The 24,826-nt window shown below is 50.3% G+C and overlaps 7 protein-coding genes and 2 non-coding genes across 9 annotated transcripts; 5 read left to right on the forward strand and 4 right to left on the reverse strand.

Moving 5' to 3' along the window:
- Positions 1 to 6,161: 6,161 nt before the first annotated feature.
- BC939DRAFT_476727 (uncharacterized protein) lies at positions 6,162 to 6,916 on the reverse strand (the record flags this gene model as incomplete). Its single annotated transcript, XM_051558615.1, is given in 2 exon segments — positions 6,162 to 6,236; positions 6,248 to 6,916. The coding sequence occupies 2 exon segments, from the start codon at positions 6,914 to 6,916 to the stop codon at positions 6,162 to 6,164; spliced, it is 744 nt and encodes a 247-aa protein (XP_051412609.1).
- A 1,139-nt stretch (positions 6,917 to 8,055) lies between these two features.
- BC939DRAFT_449977 (uncharacterized protein) lies at positions 8,056 to 9,516 on the forward strand. Its single transcript, XM_051555453.1, has one exon. The coding sequence runs from the start codon at positions 8,431 to 8,433 to the stop codon at positions 9,106 to 9,108; it is 678 nt and encodes a 225-aa protein (XP_051412610.1). The 5' UTR covers positions 8,056 to 8,430; the 3' UTR covers positions 9,109 to 9,516.
- A 138-nt stretch (positions 9,517 to 9,654) lies between these two features.
- Positions 9,655 to 9,727, forward strand: BC939DRAFT_t93. Its single transcript has one exon. It is a non-coding gene; the product is annotated as a tRNA-Ile (tRNA).
- A 557-nt stretch (positions 9,728 to 10,284) lies between these two features.
- Positions 10,285 to 10,357, reverse strand: BC939DRAFT_t96. The gene has a single exon. It is a non-coding gene; the product is annotated as a tRNA-Ile (tRNA).
- Positions 10,358 to 11,047: 690 nt separating this feature from the next.
- BC939DRAFT_449979 (uncharacterized protein) lies at positions 11,048 to 13,071 on the reverse strand. Its single transcript, XM_051555454.1, has 4 exons — positions 12,804 to 13,071; positions 12,139 to 12,661; positions 11,918 to 12,037; positions 11,048 to 11,775 (listed from the first exon to the last, which is right to left on the reverse strand). Exons 1-4 carry the CDS (start codon positions 12,900 to 12,902, stop codon positions 11,189 to 11,191), a joined length of 1,329 nt encoding a protein of 442 aa, XP_051412611.1. The 5' UTR covers positions 12,903 to 13,071; the 3' UTR covers positions 11,048 to 11,188.
- Positions 13,072 to 13,389: 318 nt separating this feature from the next.
- Positions 13,390 to 15,115, reverse strand: BC939DRAFT_449981 (uncharacterized protein). Its single transcript, XM_051555455.1, has one exon. The coding sequence runs from the start codon at positions 15,010 to 15,012 to the stop codon at positions 13,477 to 13,479; it is 1,536 nt and encodes a 511-aa protein (XP_051412612.1). The 5' UTR covers positions 15,013 to 15,115; the 3' UTR covers positions 13,390 to 13,476.
- Positions 15,116 to 19,482: 4,367 nt separating this feature from the next.
- On the forward strand, positions 19,483 to 20,369 carry BC939DRAFT_141567 (uncharacterized protein). The gene is made up of 2 exons (XM_051550152.1): positions 19,483 to 19,951; positions 20,046 to 20,369. The coding sequence occupies exons 1-2, from the start codon at positions 19,553 to 19,555 to the stop codon at positions 20,103 to 20,105; spliced, it is 459 nt and encodes a 152-aa protein (XP_051412613.1). The 5' UTR covers positions 19,483 to 19,552; the 3' UTR covers positions 20,106 to 20,369.
- Positions 20,370 to 20,477: 108 nt separating this feature from the next.
- Positions 20,478 to 23,179, forward strand: BC939DRAFT_141587 (uncharacterized protein). Its single transcript, XM_051550153.1, has 5 exons — positions 20,478 to 20,482; positions 20,550 to 20,978; positions 21,079 to 22,569; positions 22,673 to 22,938; positions 23,058 to 23,179. The coding sequence occupies exons 2-4, from the start codon at positions 20,724 to 20,726 to the stop codon at positions 22,922 to 22,924; spliced, it is 1,998 nt and encodes a 665-aa protein (XP_051412614.1). The 5' UTR covers positions 20,478 to 20,482; positions 20,550 to 20,723; the 3' UTR covers positions 22,925 to 22,938; positions 23,058 to 23,179.
- BC939DRAFT_141614 (WD40-repeat-containing domain protein) lies at positions 22,802 to 24,576 on the forward strand. Its single transcript, XM_051550154.1, has 3 exons — positions 22,802 to 22,938; positions 23,058 to 23,536; positions 23,632 to 24,576. The coding sequence occupies exons 2-3, from the start codon at positions 23,060 to 23,062 to the stop codon at positions 24,214 to 24,216; spliced, it is 1,062 nt and encodes a 353-aa protein (XP_051412615.1). The 5' UTR covers positions 22,802 to 22,938; positions 23,058 to 23,059; the 3' UTR covers positions 24,217 to 24,576.
- The last annotated feature ends 250 nt before the right edge of the window (positions 24,577 to 24,826 follow it).

Consider the following 24,826-nt stretch of genomic DNA (forward strand, 5'->3'; position numbering starts at 1 on the left):
CTGCTGGCAAAAGCCCTGTACTAGGCGCCTGTCCGCCTCTGCCCTGATCTCTTCCATGTCTGTTGCTGATCTCTGATTATGGGCTGATCCCATGAAATTACTTCTGCTACGGCTGTGCCCTCCGCCACAAGTGTGTCCTCTGGCGCGTTTGCTCACAGAAGTGATTCCACGCTCTCGTTCCCAGTCCACGGTGACTTTGCAACGTCTGTTCCAGATCTCAGTCCTTCCTTTTTTGGAGGTCTCGCCGAGACATGCACAGCAGCGTTTCCGTAGTAACAAACCTGATATCCTCTTTAGAACTTGTAAAACCCATATTTGTTTTGTGCGCTGCCGAAGCATCCCTTAGGCTCAGACTCGCATGATCTCCTTGATTACATCTGAGGATCGTACACCGCAACCAGCTGTCGGTGCCCCGTACCTAAAGGAAATCCTTGGGGACCTTATATCGGAAGCATTCCAATCGTTTACCTTTAACATGTAACGATTTGTATTAAAAAAAAAAAAAAAAAAAAAGTATAATGGACCAACCTTGGTTTCAACAACGACAACTGGGACGGAAAGGAGGAAGAAGCTGAATTCAGTCTCCCATTTTATGACAAATTCCAACTCTGATAAAAAATTGGTGCCATTTCTCCATCTCAATGAACTGGCATCTACAGGCGAATGAAATATGATATTATGACAAGCGAAAGAAGCGAGTGAAGCTGTATCGACCCAAAACGAAAAAACGTCTGAAAATCCAATTCACAAAGACTAACAAGTGCTCCTCAGCAACAAAGGGCTTTGATCCGGTCGTGCTTTTCTCATCTGTTCAACATAGTGTGAAGTTGCTCTCGAAGGTTGCGATTGAGTCCCTTGGGGGGAGCATAAGTCGTTTGATGCGGTCTGGTTGCTTCGAACTCATTTATTTTGGGCAGCGAGAGGCTCGGTGTATTGCAAGGAAGGCGTCAACTTGGGCAGTGCACCTAGGGACTATGGCAGCATGGCGCGAGTATATGGAGGCAAGGTAGGCTAGACGCGGCAGTGAGAGCGTGCTGAGGACGAAAGGATAATGTATGGGATGGCTTGATTGATCTTTTCCACATGATTTACAGCCGCTCTGAGACTGAGTAGCTGAAAACTTTTTTTTATAACAACTTGTCTCTCTAGTCAATTGACTCTGCGAATCTATCAGACTAACTAACAAAGATCTACTATCGTTGTCCTCACCGACAGGAGGTCACATTCCCCGGGCCTGCCCTTAGAGCCTGCGCAACAATTGCCACATCTCATCAGTGCGTTAAAAGCTGAAAACTCCTTATTAAAAAAGAGGTATCTTCCCCATCCCCTCCATGGTTGTCAACCGCCTCCTCCCTTGCAGGCAGTCCAGCAGCGTCCGATCCGCTGCGTCTGGGTCAAGCACGGGGCCAGGTTTTTTTTTTTTTTTTTTTTTTTTTTTTTTTTTTTTTTTTTGATAACTAGAACCCACGAGGATATGTGGGATTTATTAGTGAGGGACTCTAGACTAGGGAACCCTATTGCTAGAGGCATAGTAAAGGGTGCTCAATATTCTAATAAACGGCTTTTGCCGCACCGCTGCTGGTCACTCGCAGCTCCAATCCCCTTCACAATCCCAGTCAGCATGAGTGGTAACTCGACCCCGCCTGGGGTCGGTGACTGAGCCCTGCTCCCTACTTGGCCTGTTGTGCGCGAAGGTCATCCTTTAGCCGCGTTCCTCAATCATCAAAAATTTACAGTTGCCGGTGCGTTCCATCACGTTTAGCTCCACCTGCTGCATGCAGCTTTGCAGCACTCGCTTGTCCGCTCGTTCCTCGATCTCTTTCACATCCAATGCACGTCGTTGTCTCCTGGAGGATCCAACAAAACCACTACCACTACGTCTGTGCTCTCCAACACAGTTGCGTCCCCGGGCGCGTTTGCTCATGGTAGTGATCCCATTTTCTCTTTCCCAGTCGACGGTGACTTTGCATCTTTTGTTCCAGATTTCTGTCCGTCCGAATTCCTCGATGGCCCTGACGAATCGACCGACCATGTACCTCGCGATCGAGGTGGTCGTCTTGAATAGGCTCTCCCAGTCCTTGGCGAGAGCCGTTGGTGTCAGTCCGTGGTACAAATCTTGAGCCGTCCAGGTCCCTTGATCGTTGTCCCTTGTCTCGTCCTCCACACGGCCGAGTGTGTTGCTTGCTTGCCGGATCGCCGAAGCTCCCTTGATCTTGTTCTTGAGTGCTGTCCAAATGGCCTTGTCTGTCACCTGTGTGAAGCTTGGTCCCTGTCCTCTCGCGGCTTGTCCTCGCTCCTTGGCTTGCTTTTGCTTCGTCTCCCACAGCTTGCGCTCTTTATTCCATGCTCTACGTCCATCTGTGTTGACCTTCTCGATTGCTTCCTGCCAACCGTCCTGCTGCTGCTGCATCGTCATTTCGCAGCGCCATAGATGCTGCGTGTCCTCTTTGTCCACCTCACAAAGTCTGCAGGTGTCTGTGCTATACAAATCCGGCCGCCACTGCTTCATGTACGCCAGCGTCGGCAACATTCCGTGCAGCTTCTTGATCCTGTGCGCACGACGCTGACAATCGTTAGGGCTAGTGAATAATCCCTTCGGTGTGTTGCCGTTGTGAATGATGTGCAGTGTTGCTTTCCAGTCCACCAGGTTCCAATCCTTGATGTTTTCCTTAGTCCTGTTCTGCTCTGTCCATAACGCGTTCATCCTTACCGTTGATTGGCGTTTAAGTACCTGCCTCAGATCACCCTCAACGACCGCGCCTTTGAACATGGCGTGGCACTGGATGTCATTGTGTTCCTTTTCATTGATGGCCCAAAGGTCACTGAAGTGCGCCTCTTTTGCTGCCTTGTCCGCTGCCTCGTTGCCCTTATGGCCTGCGTGCCCTTTGATCCACTCCACCTTGATCTTCCCTCCTTGATGTACATATGCGTTGTGCACTGCCGACCACCAGATCGCGTAAGTCGACCGCAGCCTTTGGCGTTCCGTGCTTCCTTGTCTCCCACTCACCAAGGCTTTAAATTGCGTTACCACAGCCGAGTTGTCAATGTAGATGGTTGTTGGCGTGTTCCTTGGACTGGCCAGGATTGCTGCAAAAAGCCCTGCAAGCTCCGCTTTAGTCGATGAAGCAAATCCTGCGATCCTGCCCGTTACCACTGTGTGCATGGCGTCTTGATTTTCCTGCGCTACCACGCCGAATGCCATTCGGACACCCTGCTTTCCTGCTTCTTCCATTGAACCGTCCGAAAACATTACAACTTTGTCCAGTCCTTGCAGTCGGGTACGCTGTTGCTGGATGTGGCGCAACACTGCTGCTGGAATACTGACCCCGAATGTGTCTCCTATCGGACGTTGCGTATCGTCTGGCAGTGCTCTATAGCGTAACGTTGGCATTGCATCCATCTGCTCCCGCGCCAGAGTACGGAGCCTTGCTCGAAGTGCCCCATTGTCCAATCCTGGATCTCTGCCGCGCAGTTTGGTCCTGAGTCTCGCATTTTTGCTTGCTTCCCTCTTCCTCATGCGCCGCTGTATTCGCCGCCTGTTAGCACGTCGCCTGTCAGCCTCACGTTTAAGCCGCTGCCGGTTTGAGTTGTGATCCCGTGTCTGTTGCCTCGTGTTCCTGATACTCTCCTCCAATCTTCTCCTAACCTGTGCCTGCCTCCTTCGTACTGCTTCCGTTTTTCTCCTGTGCACTTTCGTAGCTGTTTCGTTGTGTTTCCGCCATATCCTACTGTTCTCGTTTGCCTCCCACTCTTTTTCTTTCCGATACTCGTTGCGTTCGAATGCGACTCCCATTGCTTCCTCCACTTCGGCGCGTCGTGTTGGGTGAATCTCTTGGCTCTGCTGTAGTCCTGCTTGTACATAATCTTCCTTCCTTCGCTCCCTGTCTGCTGGTTCCTCTGCTGGTCTCTGTCTCGGTATTTCCTGCGCTACGTTCACCTCCCTATACTCAGCCATCTCCATCGCCTCGAGTTCGGCTGTCACTGCAGCGACTGCAGTCTCCTCATCCTCCGTTGCTCCTTCGACCTCAGTGGTGTAGCTGTCGTAGGCTTCCTGTACTTTCTGACCGTCCTCAAACTGCTGAAGGAACTCCAATTTCTCGACGCACCAGTCCTCAATAAAATCAGTTGCGTAGTTTGCCTGGCTAAAGAGGTCCTGCATTGTATTGAACCAGACAGGGGACAATTTCGGATCCTTTCTGCCTATCCTAATTTCCCTCCATGCCTTCAGTGACCCGTCTCTTGTAAGGAGTTGATCTACAAAATAAACCATCCTTTTTGCTAACTCTGTGCGCATGCTGTCGTCAATCTCCTCTCCGAAACACTCGTCAATGGTGGTGGCGTTGTTCTGCAGCCCAAAGTCTCCTGCCAGTTGTAGAGCAAACACGATATTTCTGTCTGCCATGAGCTTGCATACTCCTGAAGCGAAGTTGTGTTTGAATTGTTGTACACTGCTGGGGTCCGCTGTAGGTAGGAGAGCCATCCTCTGCTGCTGTTGTAACGCAATGATCCGAGCTCTGCAGATTTTTCCCATGAGTCCCTTGTCGTTCAATCGTAGTTGGAGTGTTGATATCTGTTCCTCAGCCTGTGCGTCTTCTAGATTTTTTACCCCGTAGAATCGATGGTGGTGCATGATGCTATTGGGCGTGGTAGACGGCATCCGAGCCTTCCGTTTACACAGCTTCATGTATTTGCCTGTCATCTTGCGCGTAAATGTGCGTGGCATAATTTGCGCCGAAATCCTGTATAGCACTTTGGGGATGAGGACATTGTTGACAATGTACGTCGTCTGCTTGTCCGTCACTGCTTTCGGCGTGAGAATGTTGCAGATCATGTTGACTTCTCTCTCTACAATCCGTTCCGTTGTTGTCACTGCTCCACTCGCCGTGACCCAGACTCCTAAAATCCGCACTGCCTCATTCTTGTCAACCGGTGTGATCGCCTCCGCTGGTGTTCCAAACATGAGGCGGTTGTCGCAGTCCTTTTTGTGGTTCAGTGCCACAACCTGTGTCTTCTTGGTGTTGATTTCGACCCCATTCAAAACAAAGAAAGATGTTGCCACGTCCAGTATCTCTTGCATGTTGTCTCGTGAGTTGGAAATCCATGTTGTGTCGTCCACGAAAGCCAACCCCGCGACCTGTGGTGTGTCTTTGGGTCCGTGGATGGTGTATCCTGTTGTATGCTCCATGACCTCGCACAGCAGTGGGTCGTACGCCACGCGCCACAAAAGTGGACACTCCACTCCGCCCTGGTCCAGTCCGCATTCCGGGTGGTATTCGTCTGTGAGTCCGTATTCTGTGATAACTTGATTGGTTTTGGTGATGGCAATATTTTCACACAGCTCGATGAACGCTTCCGGGACACGCAGTCGCCTCAGGCCCCTGGATAGCATGCTGTCAGGTGTACAGTTGACCGAGTCAAAACATCTTTTCATATCCTGGAACACGATCCACTGCTCCTTCTTAAATTCTCGGGCGTCCTCCATTGCTGCCTGGAGGATGTGGATTGGGTCTTTGGTCGTTGTTCCTTTGAGTACCGAGAAGTTTGGTCCACGCAAAATCTCGTGCCTTCGCATGATCTCGCTTAACCTGTTTGTCAACACCGCGAACATGATTTTCCTTGCGTGTTCAAGCAATGCGATTGGTCGGACTTCCGCCATACTTCCTGACCATTCCGCTGCCTTAGGGATACAGTACAATAATCCTGTCCTCCAATCCTTTGGGATATTTTTCTGCACAATGGATGCTCCCACGATTTGATATAAAATGCTGTGCCCTAGCTCACCCTGATGTTGAAAGAGGTCGTTTGTGACTCCCGAGACTCCTGGAGCTTTGTACTTTGGTGAATTTTGAATCACTGCCTGAAATTCTGATTGCGTTGGTGGGTCCATGAGTCCATTGTACCACTCTTCTTTGATTTTGTCCGATGGTGTGTACTGTCGCTCCCATCGCGAGCCTGGCTCTAGCGGTTTGGCTGGTCGCGGTCCATGCCATTTCTCAAACCACTCCCGGACGTATTTTTTGATCTGTCCTGGTTGAAGAATATTAGATGTAGATCCGTCTTCCTCCACTTGAATCCTATCCAGAACTACCCGTCCTCTTCCACGGCCCAACACCTTGTCAATCATCCTCCCTGTTGCCGTAACCATCTGCTCGCATCTCTTCTCAATCCATTCCGTCATTTTTCCTGCATTCGCCACCTTCCTCTCCACCTGCAGCCCTCTCAGCGCCCTTGTCCACCTATTCCTGACACTGGTGACCCATTCCTCCCAGATTTCCTCCGCGTCATGCCATCCTGGTACCGCTTCGAGATCCTCCATTGGCGTTTTCATTTTGTCTCGCCACCACGCTGCGTGTTGATTGAACTTGACGTGTTCTTCCATGAGTCGCGCCCGCGCGTCGTCCTCCAAATCAATTTGTCGTCTCTCCGTAATCGATTTTGCCAGCTGTTTGATCCGACCGAGATCGCGGACCAAATGTAACGCGGAAAGATCCGATTCTGGCTTCATTCCTGACCTGCCCACAATCTTTCCTGGCAGAGTATCCTTTGCGCACTGAAGCATGTTCTTGGAGTACCACCGCCACGCCCTTTCCACGTCTACTTTGTGAAGATCTTCCAGCGTGTTCGTGTCATTGTCCTCGGTTGGCTCCTTGAGTCCTAACTCTCTCATTTTTTCCTTGTCGCTGAGAAGGTCGTCCAATGCTTCCTTGAATGCAGTCCACTCTAACTTGCCTGTGTCACGGAAGCTGAATCGGAATCCCTTTGGTTTCTTGTACTTGATCGGGCTGGATGGCGCCTCCGTGAGCCCGTGGAGTGTCAGTTTTACCGCAACCATCTTGTGGTCCGAAGATATACCGTCAATTGAGCTGTGCTTGACCTCGAGCAACCTGTCCACCAACAGGCTGTCGAGGAAAATCATGTCAATTCTGCTAACCCCTTGGCATGTAAAATCTTGCTTGACTGGGTACATTATGCGGAATGCGTCTTGGAGCGGCTCAACCTCCAGCCACTTGAGTAAGTCAGTCTCCGGTGTGGCCCTGTTCCTGGCTGTCGAGCTCCTGTCTATCCTTGGGTTACATACTCCATTGAAATCCCCCAATAAAATCACTTCTCGATGTTCTGCTTTCGCTTCTCGGTATTCTTTTTTCACCCATTTTGAAATCGCTTCGATCTCTCGTCTTTTTAATGCATCGTTATGCGTCTCGCTCGGCACGTATACGTTCATCACCCTGACTTTCAGCCGCCCTTTGAAGTTGAAGTCCCGCGCCTGACCGCGACTCCCACATGTTGAAATTCTACCCGCATGCTGCCACCACCAGTTGGACATCAAAAGTCCAACCCCAGTGCCTCGTGTTTTTCCTTCTTCTCCACTGACCCACCACGAATTGAAATATTCCTGGTCAATGTTTTTTGCCATGGTTCTCCCGCCATGGTTCATGTTCGTCTCCTGCAATGCAATAATATCATACTCCTCATCGTGCCCCCAATGGTATAACGCCTCTACCTTTCCTGCTGTCAACAGCCCTTGTGTATTGAACGACCCTATCCTGAAATTGTCCGTATTTTTCATCTCCTGCGTCGATTCATTCTCGTTTTGTTGGGTCGTATTATTCATTTTTGGATGATGTTTTTGATGTCTGTCCATTTGTTACGGGGTTGGTGGGTAGCTGGGTGTTCAGTCGTGCCAGCTTAGGCGTACTCAATAATGTCATCAATGATGCCAGTGTCTCATTCGCAGGGGGGATGTCCTGAGTCTTGGTAGAGGGATCTCTCTTTGACTTCATGGCGTTGCGACTGACATCTGCGCTCAGACCAGCAGCCAGCAGCTGCTCCTTTGGGATAGTGATCCCCATCTGCTGAGAGAACATCTGGATCATGATAGACATTAGGAGCTGATTTGTCTGAGCTACCTGTTGCTGTTCCTGTTGCATACGGACAATTGTCTCCTGGAGTTGCGTGACCTTCTTTTCCAATGCGTTATTCTGCTTGATGGTGCTGGTGTTGTTTACGGTGCTATTGCCGCCTTGCTGCTGCTGCTGCTGCGCTGGTTGCTGCTGTGGCTGTTGCTGTTGCTGCTGCTGTCCTTGGTGTTCGTTGCCTTGCACATTGTCTGCTCCACTGCCTTTCGTGATCTGTGCAAACGATTTCTGTGTCGTGACCCTCATTGGGCCTCCTTTCTGGTATTCCTTGACTGCCCTGATGTGCGCCTTTGTTCTCTGATGTTCCTGGAAGATGCTACACTCGCGCTGGATGTGGCCAAGTTTACCGCACTCTCTGCACCTCTTTTCTTCTCTGTCTCCCCACACCGTATCGTAATTTCCGAGGCGCAAAGGCACCGCCATATTTTTCTCCATGTCTTCTGCGGACGTAAAATAAACAAATGCCTCTCTTTGATTTCTCGATTGTCTTCCATCCCTACTGAAAATCTTTGGGATGATGATAAACTCTGCCTTTTTTTCACCCAAGAGGGACTTCAAGTCCAAAACCGTGGTTCCCACTGGGAGATGGGAGAGCTTTGCCACAAAACCAAGCTCCCACTTGATCTTTTCTGTCCCAACCGTGCTTACACGAGCGAGATCTCGCCCAATAAAGATCCACTTTATTCCCGTCTGTAGGAAATTCCTAACGACCTGCACGTCTTCAAAAATCACTCTAGCGGTGATCTTGATTCCATTCTTGCATGGGCGGGTGATGATCTTCTCCACTACGCCATATCGCGCCATTGCAGATTTAATCCTGAAATCGTCTGTGAGTGGGTGCAATCCGTACACCTCAATGGTCCTCTCCTGCTCTGCCTCGCGTCTCGTGTTGTCCATGCGCGTGAACATCGAGTACTTCTCCGTTGTTCCATCCTCGAGAGTGATCCTGTCTTCGAATCGGAGGAGCATATCCAGCTCGCTCTGGGTTTCGACTGCGATGCGGAAGGCTGCCTCGCCTGTGGGCAACTTGATGCGGGACGGGCCTTCTGTGCAGTGGACAGAAGCACGCAGGAGGATATCCTGCAGTTCGGATTTCTTTTCCGCGGCGGTGTTGCCGTGGATGCTATCCAGGTGGATCGATGCCGCGAAAAATCGGTCTCGGGCACGTTGGACTTCGATCCACTCCTCCTGAGCCTCTTGCTCCATGGATTCGTCCTCCATGGCTACCGCCTCGGCGACATCTTCGTGCTGTTTAGCGTTCATGGCTTTAAGCCCCATCTTGGAGCTGTAGATAATGGGGACGGTCGGTGGCAGTGCAGTTCCTGAAGGACCTCCAGGATTGGGCAGTGCAGCTGAGGTGGTGGCCTCAGCGGCGCGAACAGGTTGGCTAGGTTCCAAAATGCCTCCTGTGGGTTTCAATTTTTTGGCATTCGCCATTCCGCCATCATCAGGCCGATCGTGTTGCGGATTTCTCGAGTTTCCGCTTTGCATCCTTAGAAGGGTCGTTGGCACTCTTGTGCGCTAACAGGGGATGTGGAAGGGGGGTAGATAGAGAGGGGTGTGTAAAATGTAGCGTCCGACTTGGTAGAACGGAAAGAGTTTATGCTGTTGGGGTCAAGCACGGGGCCAGGGCAGACTGAGTAGCTGGAAACGTGCATTTAGGGAGCGCGCTGTGCACTTACGGAATATTTGTACTTGGAAACATAACGATACTAGGAGTCGACATTTTAAGTCACCAGCTCGTCTAGCTTAGTCGGTAGAGCGTCGTGCTAATAACGCGAAGGTCGCAGGTTCGATCCCTGCGATGAGCATTTTGCCTCCCTCGATCTGGTTCCCAAACGATGGATCGGCCCAGCTTTTTCTCTCTCTTTCGCCCCTCCCGTGAGAGCTCTAATCTTAGGGACAATCTATTTGGCAACCCCTGCACAAATCCCATGTAAAACAAGGCTCGTATCTTTTGCGAATTTCAAGCCGAAACAACGCGGCGAGAGGTTGAGAACCATTCCTTCCTCCACCTGGCACCCCATGCAACCTTTTGCGACCTTGGGAGAAGCCTTCTTCATGACGGAAAACAGGGCTTTATCGATGACGGACTCAGCGATGACGAAATGGGAAATCAGTTGCATTGTGAAGTCCTTTAAGAGACAGATGACGATCTAGCTTAAAGAGCCGGGGCCAGGTACCATAAGGACTGCCGCGTTGTTTCGGCTTGAAATTCGCAAAAGATACGAGCCTTGTTTTACATGGGATTTGTGCAGGGGTTGCCAAATAGATTGTCCCTAAGATTAGAGCTCTCACGGGAGGGGCGAAAGAGAGAGAAAAAGCTGGGCCGATCCATCGTTTGGGAACCAGATCGAGGGAGGCAAAATGCTCATCGCAGGGATCGAACCTGCGACCTTCGCGTTATTAGCACGACGCTCTACCGACTAAGCTAGACGAGCTGGTGACTTAAAATGTCGACTCCTAGTATCGTTATGTTTCCAAGTACAAATATTCCGTAAGTGCACAGCGCGCTCCCTAAATGCACGTTTCCAGCTACTCAGTCTGCCCTGGCCCCGTGCTTGACCCAGACGCAGCGGATCGGACGCTGCTGGACTGCCTGCAAGGGAGGAGGCGGTTGACAACCATGGAGGGGATGGGGAAGATACCCCTTTTTTAATAAGGAGTTTTCAGCTTTTAACGCACTGATGAGATGTGGCAATTGTTGCGCAGGCTCTAAGGGCAGGCCCGGGGAATGTGACCTCCTGTCGGTGAGGACAACGATAGTAGATCTTTGTTAGTTAGTCTGATAGATTCGCAGAGTCAATTGACTAGAGAGACAAGTTGTTATAAAAAAAAGTTTTCAGCTACTCAGTCTCAGAGCGGCTGTAAATCATGTGGAAAAGATCAATCAAGCCATCCCATACATTATCCTTTCGTCCTCAGCGCGCTCTCACTGCCGCGTCTAGCCTACCTTGCCTCCATATACTCGCGCCATGCTGCCATAGTCCCTAGGTGCACTGCCCAAGTTGACGCCTTCCTTGCAATACACCGAGCCTCTCGCTGCCCAAAATAAATGATTTATAGACTTTTTTTTTTTTTATTAACATAAATCCCCATGATCGGGACCTTAGCCGGAACCCTTGAATAAATGACTTATAGACAGATTCCAGTTTTATTTAAAATATACACTATAACTTATCTCGCCAGATAGTTTTTGGTTGGAAACCGCAACTGTCAAGATGTTGGTCTGAGTGATCGATGTTATTTAGTTGGTCCACGCCATGATGTGCTTAGTGGCAACCACATCCTCCAGTAGAGACCGAGGCCAGGGTCTTCAACTTTTCCTCAACTGAGTCGACTCCCTCCTTTGGAACACGCTTTTCGAAATCGTCCCATGCGGCTTCGGAGAACCCAGGCTCGAGTACGACATCGACTCCTGTCATGGCCAATCCCTTGGCAGAGCGAAGAGTGGCAGCATGGGCAACTTCGGTCTTGGCCTGCTCTGTGAACCTGATCGAGTGGTTTGAGACCTCAGTATCGATGGCGCCCTCAAGGCTGGCGATGTTGAAGACGGGGTGGATACCGGGGAGGTAATGTGCCACATTGCCCATGTCTGTCGATCCACTGGGAGCGGCCTCTTGTATTGCCCTTGGAACGTATTTGACGCCGAGATCTTCTGTGTAGGCGGCATAACGGGCAGCCAGGAGCTCGTTATTGGGGACGGGCTTATACTCCATCTCCTCTGTGATCTTGACGGTGCATCCTGTGGAGTCGGCGGCGGCGTTGAGAATCTTCATGACGCTATCGCGGATCTTTCTATGATCGTCAATGTTGGTGGCACGGTACAGGAACTTTCCAGCGGCATAATCAGGTATAACTATCGGTTTAATCGAGGAGTGAGAAAGAAAGAAGCACACCCAAAAGAAAAAAAAAAAAAAAAAAGGTACATGTCGATGAGTGTGTTTTTTTCGTGTTCACAATGGATGCATTCCTTTGATGTCTGCGGCGCAGAAACGTACTGTTTGGTGCCTGTCCTCCATTAGTGATGATGCCGTGGACGCGACTAGTCGGTGCAGTTTGCTGACGAAGGAGTCCAATGCCGTTGTATGCGGTTACCAAGGCATCGAGAGCATTCACACCTAACATCCAACATAGAGTTCGTCCGAGTAATAGGAAGCTGTCAGGGAGACTGAGCAGAGAAAAAGAGGTGCGTGCAGACCTTCTCGACCATAATTTTTACCTTCCCATGGCGATGCAGAGGCATGGGAAGCCTTTCCGAAGTACTCTACTGCGACACCACCGACAGACAGGACTGTGCAGTAAACAACATCTGCAGGAGCAGGATGTGCCATCATGCAGGCCTCCAATCCATCAAAAGCGCCACTCTTGATCAGCGGAATCTTTCCTCCAGTGGTCTCCTCGGCAGGGGTACCCACCAGACGCACACGTCCCGCCAGGTTGTGTTTCTCGAGTACAGCCTTGACGCCAAGGGCGGCCGCGACACCGGAAATCGCGATCAGGTTGTGGCCGCATGCGTGACCGATGCCTGGCAAGGCGTCATATTCTGAGCAATAACCAACAGCCTTGACCTTCTCGCCAGCAGCGGCAGCGGCAGTGGCGGCAGGCGATTCGTACTCGGCGATAAAGGCGGTATCGATCTCGTACGCATGGCGGGTCACGTTAAACCCCTTTGACTCCAGGTAATCGGTCAGAACCTTGTGCGCAAATACCTCTTTGTATCCAAGTTCTGGGTTGCTATGAATCTATATGGCAGAGCGCGCACTTATGTGAGCGAGTAACGAAAGTAGGGTGTATGGTCGTCTTGAAGTTCATTTACTGCTACTTTGAACGCGTGAGGAACAGGGAGGTGCTGCATAATTATCAAGACCATGTAGAAAGTTATACCTGTAAACTGAGTTGGCGAAGCGATTCGCTTTCACTCTCAATAGCCTGATTAATTTCGTTGGCGTACTTGCTTCCGTGGGCTGAGGATGTAACGGTCATGACTACAGGCGGGTGGAACGGGGCGGGATATAAAAAGGTATTGGGGGCAGTGGATGTGTGCTATGGAAAGGTATGGAGCTGGAGAAGGAAGAGTGGGGAGAAGGTGTGAAAAATCCAGAAAAGAAAATTCTCGTACATGTACCTTATCTTTTGGCCTACGTGGGCATCCTCCGCACAGAGAAATGACTTTGCTGCGTGTGCTAACGTTGTATATATGCGCATAAGGTGCAGAGCTGTCGATGAGTCGATGTGGATGGCTTCTTTTTATGGAGCACATCTTTACAGTTTTTCAGGAACCATATCAGAATTAGCATTTCTTATTGTATTTGAATCCAATTTTTCGGCCTCAAACGGACGTCCAGCTGATTGGCAAGAACGTCGTCAAGGAAAAAAAAAATGTTTACGCGTCGTAGATAAAAGACTTACAGGTCTAAGATACTGCTTGCATGCGTTTGCTTATAATATTTTAGTTGAAGACAACGTCCAGCGCTGCTTTATTGAGTTCTATTAGGTGTACGATGTGAACGTAATGAGGACGCCTAGACTAGCCAGCATCATTTCTGAGCGCATGAGTTTAAAGGCTCTTGAAGACGTTGAGAGGGTCCCAGCGACTTTTGACGGCGGCTAAGGTATCGTAGGTCTTTTGCTCGTAGCACTTACGCCAGTAGTCCTGGTCCCCGAGCTGCTTGGGACGCAGTTCGTTGGCGTAGTAGCCCAAAGTCCAGGGCTTGATGGCAGCGATGGTCTCGTCTAGCCAGGCCTTGTTTTTGGCGTCCCATTCAGGGTCTCCATTACGCTTCCAGGTCGAGTAGACGCACAAAGAATAAGAGCGATCATACCCGAGAGCGCTGCGGGTGGGTGCGTCCCAGGTACCTGTGTTCAAAGCCATGGAAGAGAGGTTGGAGGGAACCTTGTCCCATTGCTCAATCAATATCTGCTGGAGACGAGGATCCAAGGGAACAGGAAACCAGACATCCTCGGCGTAATAAGAGAGATCAGAATCCGCCCAGCTGCTATCGCCGCCATGGATGACGCCAGCATAGTTGCTAGGATCAGAGGTAGCAAAATTCGTAGGAAGACCCTTGTACCACTCGGTGATATGGTTCTGAGCAGTGGTGACCTTGGAGGAAGTGTTGTGCGGGGCAGCAGACACCGAGGCGAAGAGGTACTGCTTGCTGCTAGTCGCTTCATCCACAACGAAGACGATCTTGTTCTCGAGTGCCTTGGGAGCGATGGGGTCAAAGGCGCTGTAGAAACTCAATAGATCATTAGCCTGGGGGCGATCAAAGATGGCAAAGACCTGGTCGATGGGGACGGAGGTTTCATTGTAGGTAGGGACCAGTGTAGGGTTCTCGACCATGGGGACCAGCTTGAGGTAGAACTTGGTGACCACGCCAAAGAATTGTCCACCTCCACGGACAGCGTAAAAGAGGTCACTGTTCGTCTTGGCGTCAGCATAGACAGTGCGGCCAGAGTCAATAACAATGTCGAAGCCAATGACGTTGTCAACGCCAGCGCCGTGGAGGCGGGATCCGATGCCCATACCTCCTTGGAGAAGGAATCCGCCGAAAGTGACTCGAGCAGTATGGGGACCAGGAAAGTGGAGCCCGTACTTTATGGCCTGAGTATAAAGGTCCAAGCCAGTAGCACCAGGTTCTACGGTGGCAGTTCTGGTCTTTGGGTTGATGGTAACCTGTCTCAGCTTGTGAAGGTCAATCAAGACAAAGTCCTCTTGGTTGCTGTCAATAGCGGCCATGTTGGAGGAGTATCCGGACTGGTAACCACCAGAGCGGGCAGAGACACGCAGACCAAAGTTTTTGGCGACTTGAATGGCGCGACCGATACCACGGTTGTTGGCCTTGGAAGGGGCCACGATGGCCAAGGGCAAGGCACTGGCGGGGAACTCCTTGGGGGTAATGAGATTGTTGAAGGTCTTGAGCGCACCATAATAGGCGTCCTTGTTTTTCTGCCAGCGGAATTGGAGGTCATTTGGAGGTATTGGGAAGACTGCGGCAGTGTACGACTGATAAACCTGGTCCTGGGTCGCCTGATCGGCAGCGGCATAGGCTACAGTGGCGATAGCCGATAGAATACACAAGGAAAACTTCATGCCTTGAGTATAGAGTAAGAGAAGAAGGGAAGGAGGCGTAGAGGAGGAGGAGGATTGCGGTGAGAAACAAAGGGGCGACCGGCGGAATGAGGATGAAAGTGTGCTAAGGAAAAAAAAAAGAAAAAGAAAAAAGAGTGGGGAATAGGATCTACGTCTTTATAACATGACATGACATGCATACCCTAGATGCCTCGACACGAAGCAATAACGCCTTGGGGCCAAGCATTGTTGAATGGTGCTTTCAGAACTCTCCCGACTGCATATGTAGTATGTACTCAGTTTCTACGCGTCATTTGGGAAGGCAGGGTGCTCACAGTTATTGATAATGCCTCATTTCAAAGGCATACAAACAGAGTTGCAAATGCAAGGTTAGAGCCGTGAGATAATTGCAGCAATGCAGTAGTTCAGAACCTGTTTGCCCACACTTTCAGTGCTCAGCTCCCCGAGTTCCCTATGTCAAAGTGCTTAAAGAGGCAGGTATGCGGACTCATGGCAGCACCCTGCTCCCGAAATGGACTCTAGCGCTTTGGCAATTTTAGTTCGAAGGAGTACATAGCAAGCAGCGCGAGTTGAATTGAGTTCAAATCCAGCAGCACTGATGCTGTCAGATAATCCACATGGACGGAAAAGTGCAGTAAAATGATCGGCGAAATAACGCACTAAGGATACGCAGATGAACTTGCATTTGTCATGGGCGGATATGTTCCGAAGGACCCTTCATTTCTATCATCTTGTTAAATTCTGGGGTTCCTGAACGCTTTACGCTCTTGTTCTTGCATGCATCTCATTTTCTTTGTTTATGGATACACTCCGTCCACTGTTGGGGAGCAGAAGCGGAGCAACAAAAAAAATAAGTGAGCAGCGCGTTTGTGGCAATATCCAAAATAGACACTTCGTATTTGTGTGCTCAAAGGATTTGTAACATAGGCTACCATTGGTTTGCCATCAAATCAACAGCCAAATCAAGCCCTTGACATCGCCTTCGTCGTCCTTCCGCTTTCCATGAGTCCCCTCCCGCATTCACAGCCTTGAAACCTCTATGGAGACGAAAGGTAGTGCCTTCAAAAAGTGTACCGATCGATACATCTTGTACAGCACAGCTATTCTCATTCTGGAGATGTACATGAGTTAATCGTCTTTTATTATAATAGACTTTCGTTGCACTACTCTGCATTCGACGAGCACATATTACGGTCAAAGACACAAGGATCCAAACCAAGGGGACGAATGGAGGGTCAGCGTGAGAATTAGGATGAAAGAGGTCAAGAAGGGACCAAGGAAGCCAGAGCTAGGAAATGCTAGGGTTTATTAACTTGCTGATTACAGTAATTTAGGCAAGACTTTCACACTGAGCCAGCCAGCCTGGAGCCGGCGTTGGGCATGGATGCAAAAACGTCTGCGCCTGTCCTCGGTAAAGCCCTTGCTACTGGGCTGGTCAGATCTGAGGGAAATTAACCTTGATTTTTTTTTTTTTTACATTAGCCACTTTTTTGCACGATGAACGTTATGGGTAAGAGAAAGATGGATCGTGAGAGGAAGAAGACAAGACGCGACAATGTCAATGGTAGAGAGAGAAACGAGCTAAATGAACAAAATGAAAGGATGAATGTGTTTGCCACCGTATGCTGCGGAGAATGAGGTAGCACAGCGAATTGGGTTGATCGCCTGTTGTTTCCCGTTCATACTAAGTGATGCTGCGGTCTATTACCAGACGCACATGAGATAGCGACCTACTGCTGCTGGTTGACATCCATTGTAGGGATATGTCAACGATGACAGGCGCTGGGGGTTCCGTCCAAGGTTATTTTTATTGGTGGACATTTTTTTAAGTCTCGTCTTGAATCTGGAGGAGTCGCCTGTTGCCGCCCACACCCATTAAAAATGATGGCAATTGGGTTCTCATCGCGGGAGCCAATAGCATGAGTCTCTTCTTCTACCCTACGCCTTTTTTTTTTTTTTTTTTTAGGTGCGTGTCATAGCGTTGGCTCCTATTCTAGGCCTCGCCACGGGGCCCAGAAATCGCTCATGACCCGCCATCTGAGAGATCTATTGTCTTCAGTGCCTCATGAGACCAGATAGCCTCGTTTGCTACCGAGTAGTGGTGAAGGATGATAGAGCCACCTTCTGCCGCTGTCAGATCGGCATTGCCAAAGGATGAATAGGTCAACATTCCTCTGAGTGAGACATGATGCACTGAACAAATTCGTGCTATCCGCACTCCTGGGTCAACGGTTCGGCTCCTTACATTTGTCTCTGACTACCAAGTACACATCGCGGCAAGACCTGTATGTGGAAATAACAGAGATGTACTTTTCTCGTTATGAATCTGTGGCAATCGGTCTATTCAATCATGGCGTTCTGTATTTTGAAGCGGATGTGGTGCAGAAATCCTGAAAAAAAAAGTGAATCCTTCTTTTGATTGTGATGCCCGTGCTCTGCTCATTTTGTGGAGATGGCTCCAAAAGGGGGACAACTTAGACTTATATTGAGGCTGGAGAGAGAGGGGATGCTGGTGGGAAACGACGCCCGAAAGATGCTCTCGTTCAGTATTTCTTTGCTCTACTAGGAGAGGGCACCAAAGATGGGGTAGTGCAGCTGTGTATCTTCTTAAAGAGATGGCGATGATGATGCTGCTGCTGCTGCATTAAGAAATGAGGGACAAATGACGGTGTCACCCCCAGGACGTGTGCAAGTAAAACAGTCGTGGCTGGATGTACGAAAATAACGTCTTTGTTAATCGTTCCCGCCCCTGTCCTCCTCCCTTTGAAGGAGGGAAGGAGGGAAGAAAGAGAACGCGGAGGAAGGAAGAAGGAAGACGAGGCTATCGCTCACATACTCGACATGCACACAGACAGCACCCACATAGTCTACACACGCCATTGGACTTTCTCTCTTCTATCTCCAATCCATTCCCCCTCTTTCTGCCCCATTCCCTCCTTTCCCTCGCCCACCCTCTCCCCCCTGGATGGTTCTTGCTCCAGCACACCTTTATTTAACTTCGATTTTCTGTACTTCGCTCACACAGCTCTTCTCCATCTCCACTGACCGCTGCTGAGGTTGTCATCCCGCCCTGCATCCATCTCTCCTCCTCTTCCCCCTTCCTTTTTTCCATCCAGACGTACCCAATCGCCATTGCCCTCAGGACACCAAACGATCCCCAGCCGAGCGGAATCATTCTCCAGTCCTAAGCGAACGAAGCAGAGGAAACCAGCAACAACTACATCACAAGGAACGCTCCAGTCCTCAACAGCGCACTCCCCCGCCGATCGTTCCCTCAGGATCCTATCGCAGCATTCTCTTTCCTCCATGGCACAGTCCCAGCAGAGGAAGTTGGGCAGCTGGGACAATGATCGTATGATAAAGTAAGCACACTCATTATTCCACACTTCTGTCAAGGGCTCTGGAACCAGACCCCTCGCCACCCAGTGTTACGATGAGTGGGAATCAGCGACCGTATGACACGCCATTGTCGAGGCCGAGGCAGATCGCTCAAACGGGCTTTGTGAATCTCGGCAGAACATAAAACGCGTTTTTTTGTTGTTGTATTCATAAAGGAGAGGTGTTCTTTTTTTGTTCTTCATGGGCTGCATCGCTCGAGTGTCTCCACTCGGCCTTGAACAGTTCCTTCCCCTCCCCCGCTCTTTTTTTGAGTTTGGCAAAGAGTGAGGACACAACCAAAGAATCGGCAATGGCGCCTACAAGTGGAGAAGTTTGATATTATCGAAGGCAGTTGCGTATGATCGTCAGCAGCTCAATGCCCACCTGGCAGGGAGCTCACCCTCTTTTCAGGTCCTCAGGAGACTGAGCAGTGCTCTTTCCAAGGTGTCACCAACAGTGGACAGGGCAGATTAATAAATAGCAACAGACACGTCTTTTGCTATATCCTTGCACAGCTCGCAATTGGTTTTCCCAGGCAGAGACCGCCCTCTATTAAGCGAAACAAGAGAAGGGGACGAGACTGAACAAGGAGGAAAGAGGCTCCTTGTGTATGAGCCTGGTGGTAGAAAGGGGACCAAGGGGGTTGTGGCCATGTTTCGCTGTTTCATCTCCTGGCACGCACCGACGCCAATACGCATGGAGTGAAAAAAAAAAAGCACTCGTTCCTATTCTGAGCACTCGAACAAAAAAAAAACGCTCTCAACGACTGATCTTGTGCGTGGCAAGAAACGACGCAGTGCAAAGAAAGGCAGGGAACTGCCGCTGTATATATGGTATCGACTAACTCACCCGTTCCCGTCCATTTTAGTCTCTACATCTACGATTATTGTGTCAAGCGCAACTTTCACGCATCCGCTTCTGCGTTTGCATCAGAGGCCCACATAGGGCCAGATACCAAGGTCCCCATCGACACCCCAGAGGGATTTCTATACGAATGGTTTGTCGTCTTCTGGGATTGCTGGAGCGCGGCACAGCCTCAAATGGGAGCTGCGAGCAAGGATGCAGCCACATATATGGAGGTAAGGCATGTAAGGTCGTCTACTAGCCTTTGTTATGAAAATGGAGTCCAGTTCAGCTAATCTTCTTTGTCCAGCTCAATCCCATGAATCGTCAGCTGATGAGGCCGCCGGGCCAGGCTCCTTTCCAGATGAGAGGCGTATTGCAGGCTCAGCAAGCGCAGAACCAGCAATTGCAGCAAATGCAGCAGCACCAACAGCTTCAACAGCAGCAGCTCCACCAGCAACAGCACCAGCAGGCCCAGCTACTTCACCAAAAGCAACAGCAGGCCCAGCAGGCGCTTCAACAACAAGTGCAGCAGCAGCAATTAGCGGCTCAAAATCCGCATCAAGGCATGGTACCAAACACCATGCAATCGCCACACGCGGTCCATATGCAGTCTCCTCATCCCCAGCAGCAATTGCAAGGTGGAGCTGTGGGTATGCATGCCTCTCCTCAGTTCGCATCTGCGCAGGTTGTCGGCCAGAGCACACCAAATGACCCTGTAAGTAGAGCGCCGCGTCCGTAACATATCAGTTCGTAACACGAATGGCAACATGTGCGATGATACTGAGATGCTTCCATTGTTTTACCCATAGACTCAAATGGCAAATCACGCTCAAAAGCCTCAGCAAGCGCAGCAGCCTCGTGGACCGTAAGTTAAATGAGGGTCTGTTGGGTTATTCAATCTAGGAATGAAGGATGTCTGTTTATGCGGGAGCGTTTGCTGACCCATGTCATTGAAATATAGGATTTTGATGGGTCCAGCGCAGCAAAAAATGTTAATGAAGCAGCATCAGCAGCAGCAATTTCAACAGCAACATCTTCAGCAGCAGCAACTTCAACAACATCAACAGCAACTCTTGCAGCAACAGCAACAGCAGCAGCAACAGCAACAGCAACAACAACAACAACAGCAACAACAACAGCAACAGCAACAGCAACAGCAACAGCAACAGCAACAGCAACAGCAACAGCAACAGCAACAGCAACAGCAACAGCAACAGCAACAGCAGCAACAACCGCACCAGCACCAGCAACAGCAACAACAACAACAACAGCAGCAGCAGCAGCAGCAACAACAACCGCACCAGCAACACCAGCAACAACAACAACAACAACAACAACAACAACAACAACAACAACAACAGCAGCAGCAGCAGCAGCAGCAACAAAATCAGGGGCAACAGGTGCAGCAGCACCAACAGTTGCAACAGAACCAACAATTGCAGCAAACCCCACAACTGCAGCCGAACCAGCAGCAGCAACCACAGCAAATGACACCGCAAATGACACCGCAAATGACACCTCAGATGACACCACAAATGACACCGCAGATGACACCGCAGATGACACCGCAAATGACACCGCAAATGCAGCTGCAGCAAATGCAGCAAGCCCAGGTCCAACAGATGGTCCAGCCGCCTTTGGACCAACATCAGCTCTTATTACAACGCCAAAAGATGCAGCAACAGCAGCAGCTCCAGTTCCAAATGCAACAAATGGCAGCGAGGAACGCAGGCGCAATACAGGTATAGCTGACGCGAGAGCGTGTTTATATTTTGCATGCATGAGAGGCGAGACGCTGGCTCTAACTGTTATGTTTTCAACCACAAATATGAATGCTTCAAGGCGGGAGACCAGGCGACTCCAGGACCTAACGGTATGGACCCTCAAGTCGACTCGCCACAGGATCGAAAGAGGATCCGTAACAATTCTGCGGGCGCATTCTCTCCAGTGATCGGTCAAGCTGCCCATGCAACGCCGCTGCAGCACAACAGCTCGCTCATGGCCGCTAACGTCAGCTCACCTAACATGATCGGATCACCTACGCCCTCCAGCTCACAGCCTGCCGCTGCACCAGAGGCGCCAGCCAAAGGTAACCGGCGAAAGAAGGCTGTCAAGAAGGAGCAATCCGTGGATCCATCCGCAGAATCGGCGGCGGCGGGGGCTCCTGCAGGACAGTTCAACGTACCAGCAACGCCGGCTGCGAATGGCTTTGCAAGCCCCAATTTATCTCATATGCAGCAGCTCCAAGCACAACAGCAAGCTCAGCAACAGGCGCAGCAGCTAGGACAGCCGCCTTTGCAAGTTCAACCTCAAACACAACAGATGCAGGCACAGCAGCAGCAGCAGCAGCAACAGCAGCAACAGCAGCAACTACAGCTACAGCAACAACAAGCACAAAAGATCCAGCAGCAACAGCAACAGCTCCAGCAGCAACACCAACACCAACAGCAACAACAACAACAGCAGCAGCAGCAACAGCAATTGCAGCAGCAGCAGCATCTACAGATCCAGATGCAAATGCAGAGAGCTCAACAGCAACAACAGCAGCAGCTAGCCGCCATGGGCGCCATGAATCCACATATCCGGCCCGTCATGGCGAATTCCCCTGTTAGGCCAGGGGTCAGTCCTACCTTGACTCCAGGCACCATTCAGTCGCCAATCGGAAACCCTCAAATACCACCAGGAATGATGTCTCAGCCCCAGCTTCAGGTCCGTCAGTTCCAAGCACATCAGCAGCGGCTCCAACATATGCAACTTTTACAGCAGCAGCAACAAGCGCAACAGCAGGCACAGCAACAGGCGCAGCAGCAGGCTCAGCAACAAGCACAACAACAGGCACAGCAGCAGGCGCAACAGCAGCAGCTTTTTGTCCAGCAGCAACAGGGAACACCCGGTCCACAGACGCCCCAAGACTCCTCTCAGATCAAGAACACCCAAAGCCCCATCCCACAAAACAGCTTGCCAAATGGCCTGCATGGACAGGCAGAGTCCTTAGCAAGTGGTCCAGGAGCACAGGATATGAATCACCAGCATATATCGTCACCTACGCCGGTCAACCAAGTTATACGGGATCGGATAAATTCCATGCAATCACCCGGTAACACGAGCAATCCAGCCACACCAATGAACACCGGATCGCCGACGAACCGCGCTAGGACTACTCAGCAGCAGTTCCATGCTCATCAGCAAGAAGCGCAAAAGAAGCAGCAGGCCTTGGTCTGGAACCGTCAACAAGGTCAACTACCCACAGATGGTACAAAGCAGCAGCAACAACAACGACAGGCCATGATGGGTCATCAGCAGATGCTGGGCGAGAGTCAGCGGCATGGAGAGGTGAGTACCAAGACCCATACAGTATTTATCTAGCCGTTGCTTCTCTTTTGTTATACACCAGTTCGTTAAAGGAAGCGCCTTTCATTTATTGATCCCACTGTAGGAATTTGTTGGTTCACCCAATACGAATGCACAGTCTGGAGCGCCGGCGACGATCATTTCGCCTGTATCTGGAATGGAAAGTATGACGATGGGGTCGGGCGGTGTGGACGAGATCGGGAGGATTCAGAGTCTGCTGACGGACAACAGCGAGTTTGAGCACATCGATAATGATGGATTACAGATGGATGACATGGGTGTCGATGCGTATGGAAATGTCAACCTGTTGAGTCTCGGGAGGAACGAAGGTCTGTGATGGGCAACAATGGTGTATGGCACTTCTTTTGCGAAAACCCCGCTGTATATTGACGGAAAGGCGACGGCCTCTGGCAGCAACATTTGTGTACTCACCAATGTTTTATCTGCCGCACGCTTTGAACGTCGTATAGACATGCAAATGACGCCCGCTCATAATTCACAATTGCAATTGTCTGCCAGCTTGAGTGGCCATGTACAGAAAGTCAGCACCTGCGCTATGTCATCCGATGGAAGGTGGCTCGCGAGTGCGGGAGTGGATAAAAAGGTGTTGATCTGGTCTGTGCCGGATAAGGAATTGAAGTGCACCATTGACGGACCGGAGGGACACACGGGCAATATCACAAACGCGAGGTTCAGTCCGGATGATCGTCTCATTCTCGGAACGGCATCAAACGACTCTACAGTACGCATCTGGGACTTGACACCGCTGGCGCAGGGGACGGCTTCGACCATCAAGGCTCTTCAGGTTCTCAGGGGCCATAAGATGGTGGTCACTGCAGTGGATTTCTGTCCGAGTATCGGTAGCAAGTATTGCGTCTCTTGCGATGGTGATGGGGAGCTTCGACTCTGGGATTTCATGACCGGCCACTGCGAGCAGGTCATTAAGCTGGTAAGCGAGCTGCCTCCTACATACCTGGCCCCGTTTTCGCTATTTCATGAGTACTAACGATTTTCCTGTGTTGAACTCTGCTTTATACTTCACAGGTGGCCAAGCCAGTGTACTCTCCCAACCAAGTCCGGTATCACCCACAGAATCCAAACATTGTCGCAGTGGCGATTGGCCAGGTGCTCTACATGGTCCAGATCAACGACTCGAAATCTCAGCATCGAACCATCAGCACCAACCATGTCAAGCACATCTCGACGCTGGATTGGGCTGCCCAGGGCAATTATCTGGTTACGGCATCGGAAGACCAGGTCTGTGTCTGGGATACTGTCCAGCCAGCACAATGGCGCGTCCTGACCACACACCAGTCTCCAAAGATCAGCAGCTGTGTCTTTTTGAAAAGCGAGCCGCGGAATGGGGCTGCTGGGACGACTGCTGGAGCTGGGCAATCTGCAACTACCCGATTGGCCTATGGCGACTATGAGAAGATCTGGATCTGGACATTCACTGGGAATGGATACATGAGAAGTGTCCCCTTGGCCGATCCACAGGCACACCCAGGTGCGGCAGTGACCGCGTTGGCTTGTTCGACCTCGAATCTGGATGGCGAGAATGCGGTTGTCTTGGCGAGTGCGAGCGCTGGCAAGGATGGCAATCTGAAGTTGTGGCGGGTCCTTGGATGAGATCGGATTTCGCGTTTTTCTTTCATTTTTATTTTTGTTACTTTTTTTACTTTGCTTTGCTCGGCTTGTTCACTGTTCATTGTCCAACTTTTCTTTTTCTTTTTTAAGTTTCTTTGTTTTCATCGTTCACTTTTGTGCATGTTTTCTTTCGCCCTCCATTTAGTCTTATAATTGTTACTCGGTTTCTTCTCCCCTGTAGCCCGAAACGGCACCTTATTTTAATAGTCGACCCTCCTCACCCTTCTCCCTACTTCGTCCTCCATCGTTTACTATACCATGTATATCTCCACCTATTTATTGCGCCTAGTTCGTGTTTCCTTCGTTCCCTTGTCATGATTATCAACCGTCGTTTTCATTTTCAAACGAACAAATCGTACATAATTACTCCATCTTAGAAGACGATTTTTTTTCCTCTTTTCTTTTTTTCTTTTTCTTAAAAGAAAGGCGTTCCTTTATCCAAAAATACGACTACATATAATATTGTACAAACGGGAGTGGAGAAAGTCGATGGTTTGTCTGATCCCCTCTAGCAGCATCCTTCCTTGGTTTTACTCTGGGACAAATGAATACGATCCAGCATGGCAGCCTGGTTACTTTGCTTGTGTGCATA

This window comes from Gamsiella multidivaricata, assembly GCF_025024155.1.
Source record: "Gamsiella multidivaricata strain RSA 2152 chromosome Unknown BC939scaffold_29, whole genome shotgun sequence".
In the NCBI taxonomy this organism is placed as follows: domain Eukaryota; kingdom Fungi; phylum Mortierellomycota; class Mortierellomycetes; order Mortierellales; family Mortierellaceae; genus Gamsiella; species Gamsiella multidivaricata.